Source organism: Prionailurus bengalensis, chromosome C1 (genome assembly GCF_016509475.1).
Source record: "Prionailurus bengalensis isolate Pbe53 chromosome C1, Fcat_Pben_1.1_paternal_pri, whole genome shotgun sequence".
Classification (NCBI taxonomy): Eukaryota; Metazoa; Chordata; class Mammalia; order Carnivora; family Felidae; genus Prionailurus; species Prionailurus bengalensis.
Genome location: NC_057345.1, coordinates 143,758,352 through 143,775,123, shown reverse-complemented (window position 1 = coordinate 143,775,123; position 16,772 = coordinate 143,758,352). Strand labels below are relative to the sequence as shown.

General features: G+C 40.1%; 1 protein-coding gene across 12 annotated transcripts in view; it reads right to left on the bottom strand.

Moving 5' to 3' along the window:
* The window catches only part of FMNL2 (formin like 2), a 311,215-nt gene that overhangs the window by 56,561 nt on the left and 237,882 nt on the right, over window positions 1–16,772 (bottom strand). For all 12 annotated transcript variants that reach the window (XR_006296829.1, XM_043576720.1, XM_043576725.1 and 9 more), the window contains 3 exons: window positions 11,071–11,179; window positions 6,825–6,901; window positions 5,000–5,093 (listed from right to left, as the gene is read on the bottom strand). Coding sequence is in view for 11 of the 12 variants with exons in the window: in XM_043576720.1 (XP_043432655.1) it covers window positions 5,000–5,093; window positions 6,825–6,901; window positions 11,071–11,179 (280 nt within the window). In the remaining variant the exon portion in view is untranslated. The remainder of the gene's footprint in view (window positions 1–4,999; window positions 5,094–6,824; window positions 6,902–11,070; window positions 11,180–16,772) is intronic.

Below are 16,772 nucleotides of genomic sequence, written 5' to 3'. Positions count from 1 at the left end.
TTAGCATTTGCATTGGCCTTAGTGACTCACTTATCATCAACAGAATGCAGCGGAAACGACACTGATGGCTCTGACACTAGCTCAGAAGACATACTGCAACTTCTATCTCTTTGAATACCTGATCTCTAGATGTTCCTTCCTGGACAGTTCCTCTTGGAAGCCAGCTCTCATGCTCTAAGAACCTCCAGCCACATGGAGTTCTACATGGAGAACTCATGACAGGCTCTACTGAGTTCAGTCTTTGAGTCATCAGAGCCCAGAAGCTAGATACTTGATGAAGAAGCCTCCAAATGAATTCCTACCCCTAGTCATTGGGATCTTCCCTGATGAGGCCCTGGGCATGATGGAGCTGGGACAATCATCCCTGCTTGGCTTCCTGATCCACAGAATCCATGAACATAATAAGACTATGTTTGGGGTAATTTATTATACACAAGCAATAACTGTAACAGTTAATAAATAGTTCAAAAGAATAATTGCTGTGACTCTGCTTCCTGATCCCTGGAAGATGGACCGGCCAGAGAAGACTTTCAGTGAATCAGATTAGTGTAATTCTTGTCTCATACAGTGAAATACATGCATGCTTTAGAAATGTAGCTCCCCGTTTGAGATCTGAGAAAATACATTGCTTATAGTTCACTGAGAGACAGAACAAAGTACCCTTCCCTCCGAGTTGAAAATTTTTACCAGTGAAGGAATTATCCGGATGGTCTTGTGCTGAATTTATAATCCTATACCCTCAAATGTTCAAGAGGTTAGATTAGACGGGATTAAACTCAGAAGGATACTGGAAGCACACCAAAATGTCTGCTCTCCTTCCTGCCCAATTTGGCCCATTGTAAATAAAACTTGACAGGCTTTCTTAAATCAACTTAATAATGTGTAGCATGAGTGCTTTCCAGTGCCCGGTAGCTAAACCACATCAGCTTTCTTAAGAAGCCTTCTAGAAAAAGGCCAAAAAAATAATGGCTACTGCCAAGAGTGTTGTGCACTGGAGCACTGGTGGCCTTGAGTGACTCATTTCACAAGGCTCCACCTCTCTATACTAGAAGGGCAGAAGTGGGAAGGAGTTAGGCCTTTAATAACCCAACTCAGGCCTCAGGCTTATTTGTTAAAGCCAAATGCTGTCATTTTGGAAGCAGATGAGAACACAGTTATAATCATTCTGGAATCCTGATGAATTCCAGGTGCACCTCCCAGCAGCCTGGGGGAGCTGGTAGCTCAAAACCCTCCAAGAGTTTTATTACTAGTATCATAGCAGGCTATTCCATTACAGAATCTGTGGGCCTTAGCATCTTTCCCTCTAATTTCAAATGGGAGCATTTTTGCCAGACTTTTGGCGACACTTTCTTAAAAGCAGTTTGTCAAACTTACCAAAGAATAGAATGCAAAAAAGTAGGAAGACTAAGAAAAGTTGGAAAGAGTAAGGTCTAGGTAGAAGACTTCAAGGTTCCTAAGGGAAACTGGATTAAATAGTGCTTATAACTCTAAAGTTGGGCCTAGTTCATGTCCTGCCCATAAGTGTACTTTTATGGCCTAGTGGATCACTAGCTATGGTCCATGGTATTTGGGAGAGAAGAAAAAGCATGATGAGAAACTCAAGAAGTGTTTATGGTGGCTAGGCTTCAAGGGCACACAGCCTGAGTCTAGCCACATTTTAGAAACGCTTGCCCATTTTCCAGGGCTGTTTCTCTAGGCTCCTTGTCAACCCTGTGCCTTTCTCAACATCCTTCCAATCAACCCTTTCTTCTGTACATTAGAGTCAGTTTCTGGTTCACGCAAACAAGACTTTGCACTAATGTGAATACCAACAGAACAACCTTTGCTTCGAAACGTTTTATTTTTTCTCCCTGTCGGGTAGGCCAACTGTTCAAAAACATACATTGCAATGCAACTAAGAAAGTATCGATTCAGACAAGATGGTAATACATCCCTCCACATGGCTAAATTAGCCAGTAAGTGAAAAAGAGATGACTCCTTGTTCTCACCCTGGTCTTCAATTCAGGACCATAAATTTTCATGAGGAGATGTTTCAACACCAAAACCAGATGTATTAATTCCTTTTATTTAGGGGAAAATTTTTTAAGAGAAAAGAATTCAAGGAGTACATGGTTGACTGAATGGTTTAGTCTTTACGTACACCTTACACTCACATTTTCAGGGATGTCATAAACCAGGCTTGGAGTAAGAATTCACTTATCATCAAATACATTGAGGTGATATATGTGCTTACTCATGGGACCTCCACTCCCATGAAAAGCAAGGCCTTGGGTTAATATTCTTCCTGCCATCAGCAATCATTAAATTGGAAGCACCTCCTCTTTTCCTAAAGTACATACTTCAGACATGTGGCGAAACTCTTGGCAAAAACACAGAAAAACAAACGTGTTGAGATTGTGAATTTCAATTGAAATGTGAGAAATTTAAGGAATCACACATAAAAGTCGATCAAACGCTAAAAGATACCTTCCTTTAATTTACATTTGAATTAATTTGTGGTGGTCAAATAAGACAGAATGGATTTGTTGGCTCAAGAAGTAGACAGGGAAAACATCCTGCTACATTCTTAAGACACATGGTCTTTAAATTTCCCTTTAGAATCTGGTACCATATTGCAGCAGTATGCTTGGCTGTGCCTTAACAATGATCAAAGCCCAAAGGGACTGGCTTCTCTATTGCACATTACTTTATCTGCAAAACAAGATACTGATGTCTGATGTGGAACCCCATGACTACTTTCCATCAGTCCTCCTGGTGAAAACAGGGAAAATCCCTTCATTTTTCTTTAGGAAGTGAATGGAATCCCAACTTACTAAAAGGGATAAAAAAGCTTTAAAAACAATCTTCTTGAAGGTAAAGACTTTTTGTTGGCCCTACTCCCTAGTATCCTACCTAGTACCTGCTATGGTACTCTCTCTCTCTGCCATGATCAGCTCAATACAGATTACTCTCACCCAAACCCTATCTGCACAAGCATCTGAAATCCTAAGTACAACTTTTCCTGATCAGGAACAGCTGCCTCCCACATCTCCCTAAACCCAGAAGATTCCACTGACATTTTTGCCAAAATGATTAAAGAATACACTATTAACTGTGATGTATGAGAAAATAAATTCCCTCACATAAAATAGGAGAAAAGAGAAAAGGAAGAAATTTAAAAGACTCTGGGCTGACAATGGCATTACATTAAAAACAAACAAAAAAGGATCAATACAAATATGCTTTTCACCCTAAGACTGAACAGATAAATGGGTTGATGCTCTTTTGACATGGACACCTCCTTAAGGTTAATGCATGCCAAGAGGACACAGAGAACATGGCTCTTGTCCCTTTTCTTCCCTCATGGCATTGTTTCTCTAACATGCAAATGCCTGTCCAAGAAGAATCAATCTTAAACACCATCACTTATATAAGTAATTACAGAAATGAGGCAGATTCTGGTCAAAGCTTTTAAAATTCTAAGTCAAAACAGGGGTGCCTGGGTGGCTCAGTCAGTTAAGCGTCCAACTTTGGCTCAGGTCATGATCTCGCGGTCCGTGAGTTTGAGCCCCGCGTCAGGCTCTGTGCTGACAGCTCAGAGCCTGGAGCCTGTTACAGATTCTGTGTCTCCCTCTCTCTCTGACCCTCCCCTGTTCATGCTCTGTCTCTCTCTGTCTCAAAAATAAATAAACGTTAAAAAAAATTTTTTTAATAAAATAAAATAATAAATAAAATAAAATAAAATAAAATAAAATAAAATAAAATAAAATAAAATAAAATAAAATAAAATAAAATAAAATAAAATAAAATAAAATACAAGTTCAGAATCAGGAGCACCAAATCACGGTCCTGGCTCTGCCACTCATCTAGCTATGTGACCATGGATAAACAAAATGTATTTGGAATTTCAGTTTAGTCTTCTAGAACATGTAGACATTAATACTTGTCTCATATATTCTCACAGAACCACGTGATTACATGTGTGCACCTAGGCATAGCACCTGCCATAGAGTAGGTCTTCAATAAATATTAGCAGGGTTTTATTCCAGAGGCTCCCAGGAAAAGATGAGCAAGAGTCTAGAAGTCCCTCTTAAATCTGATTCTAATCCAGGAGCATCTGGAATCAAATGGGACTGCCAGAATAAGCCACAATTTGGCTGACAGTCTTACTGAAGCCTGAGCTCCAAGTGCCTTTACTTATTTTTGTAATATCCCACCTCAAAGTAGCCTCAGATGTTAAGCACATACAAGGGGAGCCAACAGGCACTCTTTGGGGCCATGTAACCCTGCACTCTACCACCCAGTGATTATTTCAGTCATGATGTCTTAATATCGTGGGCCACAATCCTTGGTATCATATTATCTGTGTGCAACTGTTTCTTCTGTAGCCCTTTTAGTTTCCATTTTCAACCATGCAAGTCCCAGGGTTTACCATTTGCCTAGCAAAGGATCACCTGGTTAAGATTACAAACTGCTAAAATCAGTGTGTGTATTTATTTGAAAGGTTTCTGGTGGCATTCAGCATGGCAATGATAATGTATGTGATTTGGGGAAAATAGCTACGATTGAAGAGTTCATAAAATGTACACGGTGGGTGCTCAAGTATCAACCATAATGAAAACCACAGACGTTTAACAAAACATGTTTGCAAACTGGCAATTCCATGTTCTCCAAATGGAAATAGATCCTGCAAATAGTTTTTAACTTTTCTTGGAAATGAGACATCAAAGAAAGTTTAATGCATTCATTTAAGATATTTAGACTAAGTTCACTACTTCTCCCTCAGTGACGTCTTAGAAAATTAACTAGTCTACCCCGTAGGCCCCAAAATAAATAAAAAGGTAAACCATGGTGATCACCACTATTGTGGTGATCATTTCACAACATATACAAATATTGTACACCTGAAACTAATATATGCAATTATATCTCATAATAAAACATACACACAGAAAATGTAAATCATTCTGTTCAAAGATGTCCAAATATGTTTGTGTGAGCGAACTCCAAAGTATCCTACCTCCTTAAAGTTGTCAAATGCTGATAAAATGATTTCATGCCCGCCTCTGACAAGACAAACAGCTGCCAACAGTTCTAAGACAAGGGCTTTTGTTCTGTCGAAACAAGAAGAAACAAGCAAAAAAATAAAAAATTAAAAAATCAGTGAAGTAACATGATGAATCAACTCTCCTTTCCTTCCAAAATGGCTATGATAATAAAATAATTTGTTCATGTATGTTTCTTAAACTTTTACTAAGGTATATTTATATTAAAGTACATTTTTAAACTTTTACTAACTTCTATGTATGTGATTTATCTGAGGTACCAAAGTTGGAAGGAATGTTTCCCACTCCCAACATTCGAATTAAAATGACTCAATAATGAAAATTAATTCTGGGAAGATTAGTCTTTCACTTCTATCAGTGGGTGACTCAGTATGATATGTTTGAAAAAGTTTTATTGATAAGCTAAAGACAATTGGGAACTTGAGAATATTCAGAAAAACAACCCACTGGTTAAATACCTTCTCTGGTTTTAGAGTCAGAGAAGTAACATTTGCCTCCCAAATTCAAAATCTACTGAAATTAATGTCCTATTATTTCAAATCTGCTAATTGACAGATGGCGCCATAAAGATCCCCTGTGACAATGCAAGTTTTTGTCACCACTTCTTTATATGGAGGAGATCTGAAAGGAGCTGGATTACAGCGGTGCTAATACAAGAATATTTTCTCTGACTAAAGAAAAAAAATAAAATGCCATCTGAAGTATTTTTAGAAAGAAACCCTTGGCAATACAGTCTAAGTTGTCAAATACAACATCAAGAAGAGCATTGTTTTTTTCATAAGATCACTTCTGTATTTTTTTTTTTTTTTTCTGGAAAAAAGCTATTGCCAACCACTAAATAAAGACCGGCCTGATATCCACAATGTCAATTACTTTAAGAAAAATGAATAACAGCTTCCCTGTAATAGTTGGCAGGGACAAAGAAGCAAGAAAACCCAGATTTCCTAATAAATTTAGGAAGCAATTGTAAATTTGCAAAAACTATTAATTAGGGGAAGTTTGAAATAATATTCAACATTTAAATAGGACTTTACAGTTTGCAATTCATTCCATGTCAGAAAGGATCTCATCTGAAATCAGAATTTTTGGTGGCATTAACCAGTGTTTCGATATATGGTCCATGCAGAGGTATCTGGTGAAGGGAGTAAGACTTCCCTTAGTGAAATGCGGAATCCCTCACCAAAATGGAAAACACATTATAGTAACTAAAATAAACTGATGAAAACAGGCTTCTAGGGATAATATGGGATGTGAATAATATGGCACTGGCTTTTAGAGGCAAGGGAGTAGAAAAAGCAATCCACGTGCACAGTTATTTTTGTTTTGTGTTTCTTTTTTTGTCTGGTAATAAAAACTACGTATGTAAAGGCTGCCAAGTAAAGTGTAGACAAGGAAGAGTGGTTGCAGTTAGCTTTCAGCAGTAAGTGGTGTAGCTAAGTCTGTATGGAGGCTCTCCTGGGCCTAGTTCTAACAACCAGGCAAACTCATGCTCTCTACCAGATCTGGCGAAATTTGCAAGGATGCTAAAAACCAGGCCTAGAAAGAAGTGAAGCTTGAAGAGAACAGTGAAGGGGTAATGTCTCCAGGTGCTCAACTCCACCACATGTACAACTGTAACTTCGCTGAGAAGAAAATTCTACACACCCAAGGAGTGTACTGGCAATCTTAATCCAAAGAGGTACATTTGAAAGTTTCCAAACTCTAACCTGGCTAGATGTTGACCAGCCCTCTGCTTCCATTAGGTAGATTTATACTTGAACAATTACAAAGTAAGCTTACCTTGGATTCTTGTTGTTCAAGCTCAGTGCGATCTCATTGACAGCATGTGGATGAGACATGACCATGTTGAAACCATACTGAAATTAATGTGAAATAGAGCATTAGAGAGAGTCAGCTTAGGGGGGACTGTCCATAGTGATTTAAAAAAAATAAGGAGAACTTGAAAATTCTACCTAAGGTAATTTATAGCATCACAAATGCATTTATATTTCTAGCACAACAGTGCCTGAATGTATTTCTCTATGAAAAATTTTAGGAATCATGCTATTATCAAGAGACCATATTCTCATTCTTTATGACTGAACTATGTGTTTCCCTTTATTAAAATGCTGAAAAGGCTCCAGTCCAGTGATTCTCAATCTGGCTGCTTATCAAGATCATGTGGAAGAGGAAGAGTAAAAAAACAAAACAAAACAAAACAAAACAAAACAAGCAAAAAAACATAACACTGATTTTCCAGGATACACCTCAGGTCAATATACTTTGGCAGGCGAGAATTTTACCACTGAACCACCAATGCAATATACTTTGAATCTCAAGGATCTGAACATTTTTGAAGCTGACTTCTCTATGCAGTCAGGATTAACAACCACTGCTTCTCATCCCTTCTCTGGGCAATGGCCATCAGGACCAAAGCCTAGGAAGACCTGTCTTATCCTGAGGCATGTTAATTAAAGGAAGTAACAAGTTGAACAACAGGCTCCAGAATCACTCTTGGTTCTGCTGATTTGAGGAATCACTCCTTCTCCTCCAAGCTCACTCTCAGTTCGTGACTTTATTTCTCATTACCCAGAGAAAATATAAGGCATCAGAAAAAAAAAAAATCTTCTAAAAGCTCCCAACCCAATATCCATCCACCCACAGATCCACCACTTGCCCCCTCACCTTTTCCTGAAGAGGAACCCTCCTGGGCTCCAATCCAAGGCCACTCCCTCCAGGTAAGTCTTTGATACCCTTCCCAAGAAGAGCCTAGGCTCCAGCAATTCTCCCAGCCCTCATCATTATTTCTCCCTGATTCCTTAGCATAAAAACTCAACTTAAACGGTAACAACAGCAAAATCCCTCTTGACCCTACAACCTGTGTCTACCTGCTGCCTTGTTTCTCTACTAACATGGACAGCATAACTCCAAGCACTCATGGTCTCCTCCTACGGACGTCTCTTGCAATCACCTTAAGTTTTTATGTATTTATTTTGAGAGAGAGAGAGAGAGAGAGAGAGAGAGAGAGAGAGAGAGAGAGGCAGGCAGAGAGAGAGGGAGGGAGAGAGAATCCCAAGCAAGCTCCACACTGTCAGCGTGGAGCTCGATGTGGGGTTGGAACCCACAAATCACAAGATCATGACCTAAACCTAAGTCGGACACTTACCAACTGAGGCACCCAGGCACCCTGCAATCACTTTAATCAGGCATATCATCCCCACCTCTCCAATGAAACTGTTCATCCCAGAAATGCCAATAACCCACACTTTGCCAAGCCCATGGCCAATTCTCAGGGCTCATCTTGACACAGCAGCAGCACTGGTCACAGCTGAGCACTCTTTTCTCCTTCAAACTTCCTCTACTTGGCTCCTACCTCCCTGTCTACTCCTCAGTCTCTCTAGTTTTTCCTCATGTCTCTGTCATTTAAACAGAATGCCTCAGGGTTCATATTTTGGATCTCTTTGCTTCTCTGTCTACCCCTGTTGATCTCATGCACTCCCCTGGCTTTAAACACCATCAATTAAATCCCAAATTTTTAACTCCAGCTCAGACTTCTGCCTTGAATTCCAGATTGACATATCCAACCACTTACTTAAGATCTCTATGTGGATGACTACAGACATTTTTATTATTATTATTCTTTATTTACTTTTGAGAGATAGCGAGACAGAGCATGAGTTGGGGAGGAACAGAGAGAGAGGGAGACACAGAATCTGAAGTGGGATCCAGGCTCTGAGCTGTCAGCACAGAGCCTGACAAGAGGCTTGAACTCAAGAACCACAAGATCATGACCTGAGCCAAAGTTGGACACTTAACTGACTGAGCCACCCAAGTGCCCCGACTACAGACATCTTAAAGGTAACATCCCTGAAACTTTGTTCTTAATCTAGTCTCCCAAATCCTGTAGCCTCCCCCAGCTTACTAAGGGCCCAAGACAAACACTTCAAGGCCACCCTCCACTCCTTACCACATATCCAAGTTGCCTTTACCATGAAAAGAAAACCAGAATCCGGCCACCTGTCATCATCTTTGCTCCTATAATCCTGGCCCATACCACCATCAACACTCACCTAAAACTAATGCAGCAACCTTCTAAATGGTCTACCTCCTTTCGCCTATGGCCCCCAAGGTCAATCCTAAACACAGAAGCTAGAATGTCATGCTAAAATCAAGTATCAGATCATGTCACATTTTCCCTCAGAACTGTTCAATAGCTTTCCACTCACAGTAAAGACTGTATCCTTTCACTGGCTTATAAAGCCCTCCACAGTCAGGACCCCATGTTAACTTCAGATTTCATCTACCTCTATTCTCCTTCTTACTTATTCTGATGCAGCCAATCTGGCCTCCTTCTTGGGCTTCGATATTCGGATGCAGCCAACCTGGCCTCCTTCTTGGGCTTCGAGCACATCAGGCTTATTCCTGCCCCATGGCCTTTGCAGTCATCCTTTTTGCTACCTAGAATCTTCTTTCCCTAAAATCTCTCACCTTCTTTCCTTCTTCAAACTGCTACTGTGAAAAATTGCTACTTCTCCAGGACACTTTCCCAGTTGGCCTCATTAAAACTGAACACACACTTTCATCACTTCCCATTCTTATTTCCTGACTAGTTTTTTCACAGTATTAGTAACATTGCTCTGGAGCTCGTCTCCCTGGATTTAAATCTGATTCTACCACTTGCTGGCTAATTAAGTAAAACTTAATTTCTCTGTGTCTCAGTTTCCTTATCAGTAAAATGGGGATAGTAGTATTACTAATGTCATAGGACTGTTATAAGCTTTAAATTAAGTACCAGGCTTAAAAGCACTGGTCCTCTTAGGAAACTCTAAGTGTGAGCTTTCCTTTCATCTCATCCTCATTACTGTTATTTCCAACACTGCATGTTTTACCAATTTATTTATCACCTGTCACCCCTTTCATTAGAAAGTAAGTTCCCTGGGGCATTTATTCCCTCTGCCCAGAAGTGGGTCTCTCTGGCAATGCTCAAAAAATATTGACTGACAGAAAAAATAAAATGCACGTTCTCCCTCTTCAATTCAGCACCCTTATGTTGGGCTTGAATTCTAATACCTTCTACCTACATGTTTACCTTCCACTTCTGCTTAGACCCACCTTTAGCATCCCTACCCATGGATATCAAATCCTATTTTTATATTGGAATTACATTTCTCTGATTCTTACTCCTGGTTCCACTTACCTAACTTAAACCCTATCGGGCACCAACTTCCACTTTGTTGTTAAAGTTAATCCAATTCACACGTTAAGCTGTCTCTCTCCCTGTTATGTTGGGGATAACCTGCATCACCATCACCTGGAGGAGGATCTGCCCTTTCAACAAGAATCCTCCAGGCACTTCTTCTAAAGATTAAGAACCACTAAGCCCAACAGACAGTAACTGCAACTTCTCACCTTTTTACCATATAACCCTTTGAGGACCACTGACCAATGTTAAGAGTCTATTCACTCCTAATGTTTTTTTTTTTGAATTTTTTATGTTTATTTATTTATTTGGAGAGAAAGAGACAGAGAGAGAGTACATGCACACACAAGCAGAGGAAGGGAAGAGGGAGAGGGAGAGAGAACCCCAAGCAGGCTCCGCACTGTCAGCACAGAGCCTTATGTGGGGCTCAAACCCACAAACCATGATTTCGTGACCTGAGCCGAAATCAAGAGTTGGATGCTCAACTGACTGAGCCACCCAGGCATCCCTCACTCCTAACATTCTAAAGTTGGTCCATTATTGCCCACAAACAGTGGCTTATTCTGTCATAAGTGGTCACAAACATTCACCAACTCATCTAAACAAGTTTATGACCATAGGAGGAAAACATCTTCCCTCCAAGTACATCATAAAGGATAAATGCTAACTAAAATATAAAGGCAGTGAGTTAAATCTTGAGCATTAAAATGAACCAGACCCTTTTTCAGTTGAATTGCATTAAATCCTGACATTTATTTCAAAGAGAAATACAAAGAAACCAAAGAGGACAAGATCTGAATCTGACAGATTTTTCAGATTTTTTAAAGAATCAGAACACAAACATACCTGGTAATTCATGATGGCACGTAAACACATGATACAGACATGCACGTCGTCTTTCTTACTCACTAATCTTGAATTTTTCAGGGTTCTTCTGCTTGGCAAAGTATTATATCTACAAATAAAAAGGGAAACTTCCATGAAACTACAGGTTACCTTCTTAGCACAGACACAGCCACTTAAAAAATGGAAAGCGTTCTCTATCTTTATCTGCACCTAAGTGAGGATTACAGGCTGAAACCACCACCACAAATCCATCACCACAAAGCTATTTCCGGGCACTGCAAAGCCTACACGATTCTGTGTACTGGTCACCATCGCATCAAGCCAGATACCATGGACAATGAAACTCAACTTCACTCACAGCATATAGCACATCAGATTGCACAGGAGATCCGCCAACAACCCCAGGCTCCCAATCAGGAAGCCAAGCTAGATTCGCAGAGGTGATCTCAAACAGCATGCATGCAGACTGCATTTGCAAACAAGCGAAGGGGTGAAGCCTTAGCTTATACCTAGACTGCCAGTCATGTGCCCCCAGTTTAACTGCACCTTCCCATTGCTGCTCTCAGGAGTCCCTGTTAGAGGAGTTTAAGGCTAGGCAAGGTCACACATTACCAGCTTTGATATCAGCTTGTGATGTTAGACTTTAACTGTACCCAAGACCTTAACAGTATACAAATGCCTCGACAGCCTGATCCCTCACCCAAAGCCCGGTATGGAAGCTGAAGCTTACATGGAAATGTGTTGGCATGTCGCACGGTGAAGAGGTTTCAATGTTAAAACTCACTCTAGAGATCCTACATTGCTAAGCCTCAGTTCCTCTGTCTAGAGATTCAGCAGAGGCTGCAGGTAGTAAAGAAGCGGCAAGGTAAACACAGTGCTAGCGGACAAGTTAACAACGCCAAGAGCGTCAATGTGAGCTTTTAGTCAGTGCCCCCAAATACAGCTTTCTCTGCAACTCCAAGACCAACATAAAAGCCAATTTCAAAAATTGTCAACTACTCTCCCATAGAGTCAATGACAGAAATGATCTATAAAACATCAGCCGGAGGCCTTCCTTCTTCCTGAACTAATTAAAAAATTTAAAGGAAGTTATGATTAACGTTAACTGCTTTCAAAAGTCCCACAGGTGCAGGCTATGAGTTGAACACTGAACCGGCAGGTCTGTCTGAAGCTATCCAGCTGATCAGCCCTTTTAAGTCACTTTCTATTCAAAAACTATCAAACAGAGGACGATTTTTTTTTCACATAAGCCTACTAATGAGCCAAATAAATTGGTGAAAAGCACTTCAATACGTCAACTTGCCTCCGTATACCTGAATGGATAAAATAGTTTGCTGATGGAAGTCTTAAGAAGAATGCTTTACTCAAGGGCTTTCCTGCTTTATTCACACTTAGAAATAAAAATGCAGCATGGAAGTTGGCCTAACAATTCACTTCTGAATGCAAAAACAAAGCTAAGGAAACAAATTCAGACTCGCGTGATAGTAAGGACACTTTCAACCTCTAAAATACACTTGCAAAATGTGTCCCTTCACCATAGCCCCAGCCTGAGCATGTCTGCTAACACACTTTATGGAGGTCTGACAGACATTGGTGTCTCTTTAAATAACATGCAGCCAACCTGACCCAAATGTCTGTGGTCTTCCTGGTCTCTTTCAGAAATTCTTTCCCCTCCTCTTTCTGAATTTATTTTAACCTGTTTTGCATTTCTTTATTGGCATCACCTGTCAAGTATATCATAGCTGATGAGAGAGACGGTTGGCATTTTTAATTGAATGCAGTGGCTACCAGAGCACAATGAAGTTATCTGTGATTAAGTTGGAAAAAGAAAAAAGGTGACTTTCAAGGGAATCAAACATCCGTTACTAAATTATATTTACGTGCAGCCACGACTGCAGGAGATTCACTGACCAAAGCAAGGGACTCTTTAAGGATGATGGACAGGTCAGTGTGTGTTTCTGTATCACTCCCATATACATTTTAATGGTTCTGCCAAGTAGACCAAACATACACCTATAATGGTGTTTCCTAAGAGATGTAAAGCAACATAGCAAGTTCCTTCCTTTTACTTATTGATCCAGTTCTTCAGCTTCAGGATTGTAATAGAACTCTAACGACTGAATATGTCTTTGTCATTACTTGTATTGGTAGAAACTAGCAAAAACAGATTAATTATAATATCCTAATTACAAAGTTAACACAAAAGGCTTCTATTCATTGTAGTAGGTAGGTAATCTCAAATACACATTCTGGATCAATATTTAAAACGTATTTAATGTAAAAAGTACATAAATACTTATCAATACTTAAGGAGCTTAAAAATATGTCAATAAGTAAAAACGTGTATCTGATTTGTTGATATTCTGTGTTTAAAAAATAGAGATTAGCTCTTTTCTAAAATGTATGGCACTTGATCTACAATATATTTTTCTCCCATTTTGGGTTTATAGAAAACTAAAGAATTAAAGGCAACATTTGAACCTGTTGTGTTTAAAATCACTGCATCACTGTGTTTTTTAAAAATCACCGGTACAACCACTAACCAAAACAATCAGCACTGAAAGCTGAGAGAGATCCGTGCTATCATTTATTCCAATCTTCCCTGATACAGCTAAGAAAACTCAAGCCCAAAGAAACTACAACCACACAGCAAGTAAAAATCAAGAGACGAGACTTTAAGTGTCCTCACAGAGATGCAGGGCAGTGTCATTTTACAAGTTACAACTCATGGACAATCTGTCGGGTTATCATATGAAAAAGCTACTGCCTACAGCCATCTGTGCTGGCAAGTTCTTTGTCAAACGTTCGTATCAGTCATCCTGACAGCACTGGGTCCATACAGGCATCATCTACCCCACTCCCAGTAATTATTTCTCCAGGCAGGACTAAGGTTCAGTTTGCTAACAACAGCAGCATCTAGGCATCTTTTTCAGAACACACGGGTCCACGCACTTGGTAAGCAGTTTTCTTTTTAAATCTTTATCCTCTATCACATATCAGAAAAGTGAAGATTTGTTTTAATAGGAAATCTTGCTCTATTTATTTTGGAATTGTTATTCTGAAAGAATTTTCTCCCATTAAGTAAATGCACCCCAATAAACGTCACAACTCTTTACCTCTGTAAATACAAAATATTCGTAAATAATTTAGGATCACATTGAATCTCTAAGGCTTGGTGTTAGGGGCTGTGCCGTGGGTTCGCATGTACATTAATCTACTCTCCAACATGCACTTTTTGTGGTATTTGACTACCTATTTAGGTAGATATTTGGTTCATTTGCCTTAAATATCAACTGAGTTACTTTTTTCTTTTTGGACAGTCTGAAATTCAGCTCCAATGTACAATATTGATAGAATACCCAAAAAAAACTGTCCCTGTGTAGCTGGTTTTAACAGATCTGTTTAACCGGTTGATGCTAAAATACCAAAAGAGTTAAGAATAACAATTTCTTGGATCCACTTAACCACAACAAGGACACCGGGACAAGGTAAGCAATCTGAAAGTACTGGCCTTGGGGTACTTGGGTGGTTCAGTCAGTTAAGCATCTGACTCTTGATTTCAGCTTAGGTCATGATCTCATGGTTTATGGGTTTGAGCCCCATGTTGGGCTCTGCGCTAACAGTGCAGAGCCTGCTTGAGATTCTGTCCCTCTCTCTCTCTGCCCTTCCCCCACTTAGTGTCTCTCTCTCTCTCTCTCTCTCTCTTTCAAAACAAACACTTTTTAAAAATTTATGAAAGTACTGGGGTGTCTGGATGGCTCAGTTGGTTGAGTGTCTGACTTTGGCTCAGGTCATGATCTCACGGTTTGTGGGTTCAGGCCCACATCGGACTCTGTGCTGACAACTTAGAGCCGGGGGCCTGTTTCCAGTTCTGTGTCTCCTTCTGCCTCTCCCCCACTCACACTCTGTCTGTGTCTCTCTCTCTCAAAAATAAACATTAAACATTTTTTTTTCCATTTATAAAAGTACTGGGGTGCCTGCATGGCTCAGTCAGTTGAGTGTCCAACTTTGGTTCGGGTCATGATCTCATGGTTCACGGGTTCGGGCCTCGCATCGGGCTCTGTGCTAACAACTCCAAGCCTAGAGCCTGCTCCTGATTTCTATGTCTCCCACTGCCTCTCCCCCGCTCACACTCTGGTGCACGCTCTCTCTCTCCCTCTCTCTCTCTCTCAAACATAAACATTAAAAAATTTGTTTTTAAAATTTATAAAAGTACTGGCCTTGATAAAGTAGTACATTTGTTGTGATGAGCACTGGGTATTGTATAGAAATGGTGAATCATGATATTGTACACCTAAAACTAACATTGCACTGTATGTTAACTAACTGAAATTTAAACAAAAACTTACAAATAAAATAAGAGTACCGGCCTCTGATGTTCTCCACCAGCCACAGGAAACCAAACCAAATCTTTTGTTTGAGCTCCAAAGCTGGTTTTATTAAGCATCTCCTGTTTATGCTAAACTCTACTAAGTGTTAAGGAAAAATGAAAGACAATGAAAGATGCTGCTTTTGCCTTTGAGGGCTCATCACTTAGTTTAGGATGCAACAGATGAGTATATTGTCAGCCCCTGTATGAAGTGTGCTGGGTCCACACTCCACCCCCAGCCCACCATTCTGTCACATGCACATCACAATGCACAAAACAGATTCAGCAGTATACACACCTGCGCAGCCCAAGATGATAGAGTGATGACAGTCCCATCATAAAGGAGAACATTTTTTTCTGCAAAGTATCATACTTAAAATCCCCACAGAGTCAACCTTTTCTCAATCAAGCCCAATTTGACTGAGTTAATACAGACCTATTCCTGGTAACAGTCTTTAGGCAGATCAGAGGTTTTTTTCAACAGGGCTCTAATTCAAGAAGTAAATCTAAAAGGAATGGACAAATTGTAGGGAAAGCCTCATAAAGGTGACATGACAGTGAACCCAACTGAACAAGAACTATTAACAGTGCAGATGTAAAACATACCCACCTTGTGATCCTTGGATTCATTATTTTTGTTCATATTTTAAGGCTGAGTGTTACTTTCCATATAAAGAAGGGGGGAGGGGGAAGCTGCACAAAAGCAAGTACTTATGGATGGTCTAGGTTTAGATCCCCATAAACACAGAGGGCTAACTAAGGATGTGATCATAATGCCTCTTCCACTTCAATCACCCTACAGAATGTTTCCCAAAAGGTCTCTTAGGTGGAGAGCTGGTCCTGCTCTACCCTCAAAAAGCAAAGTGTAACATTTCTGTGAGAAGCCCAAATTCTGCCACAACACATGTAACAAAAGAAGTATCATCAGGGGTGCCTGGGTGGCTCAGTTGGTTAAGCGCCCGACTTCAGCTCACGTCATGACCTCATGGTCCCTGGGTTTGAGCTACGTGCTGACAGCTTGGAGCCTGGAGCCTGCTTTGGATTCTATGTCTCCCTCTCTCTCTGCCCCTTCCCCACTCATCCTCTGTCTTTCTCTCTCAAAAATAAACATAAAAAAATTTTTTTAATAAAAAAAAAGTATCATCAGAAAAACTGGGCTTTGAAAAAAATCTTGTTCCCTGGTGCCAAATGTCCACCTGGATGCCAATAAGGCTGAATGCAATGATTAACAGTTTCCACAGAAAAAGGATGAAGGGAACTGATTAGTGCCATGCAAAACTCCACCAAATGTATGAGTTACACCGATTCCCTTAGGCTGAGTTGGAAAATCCCA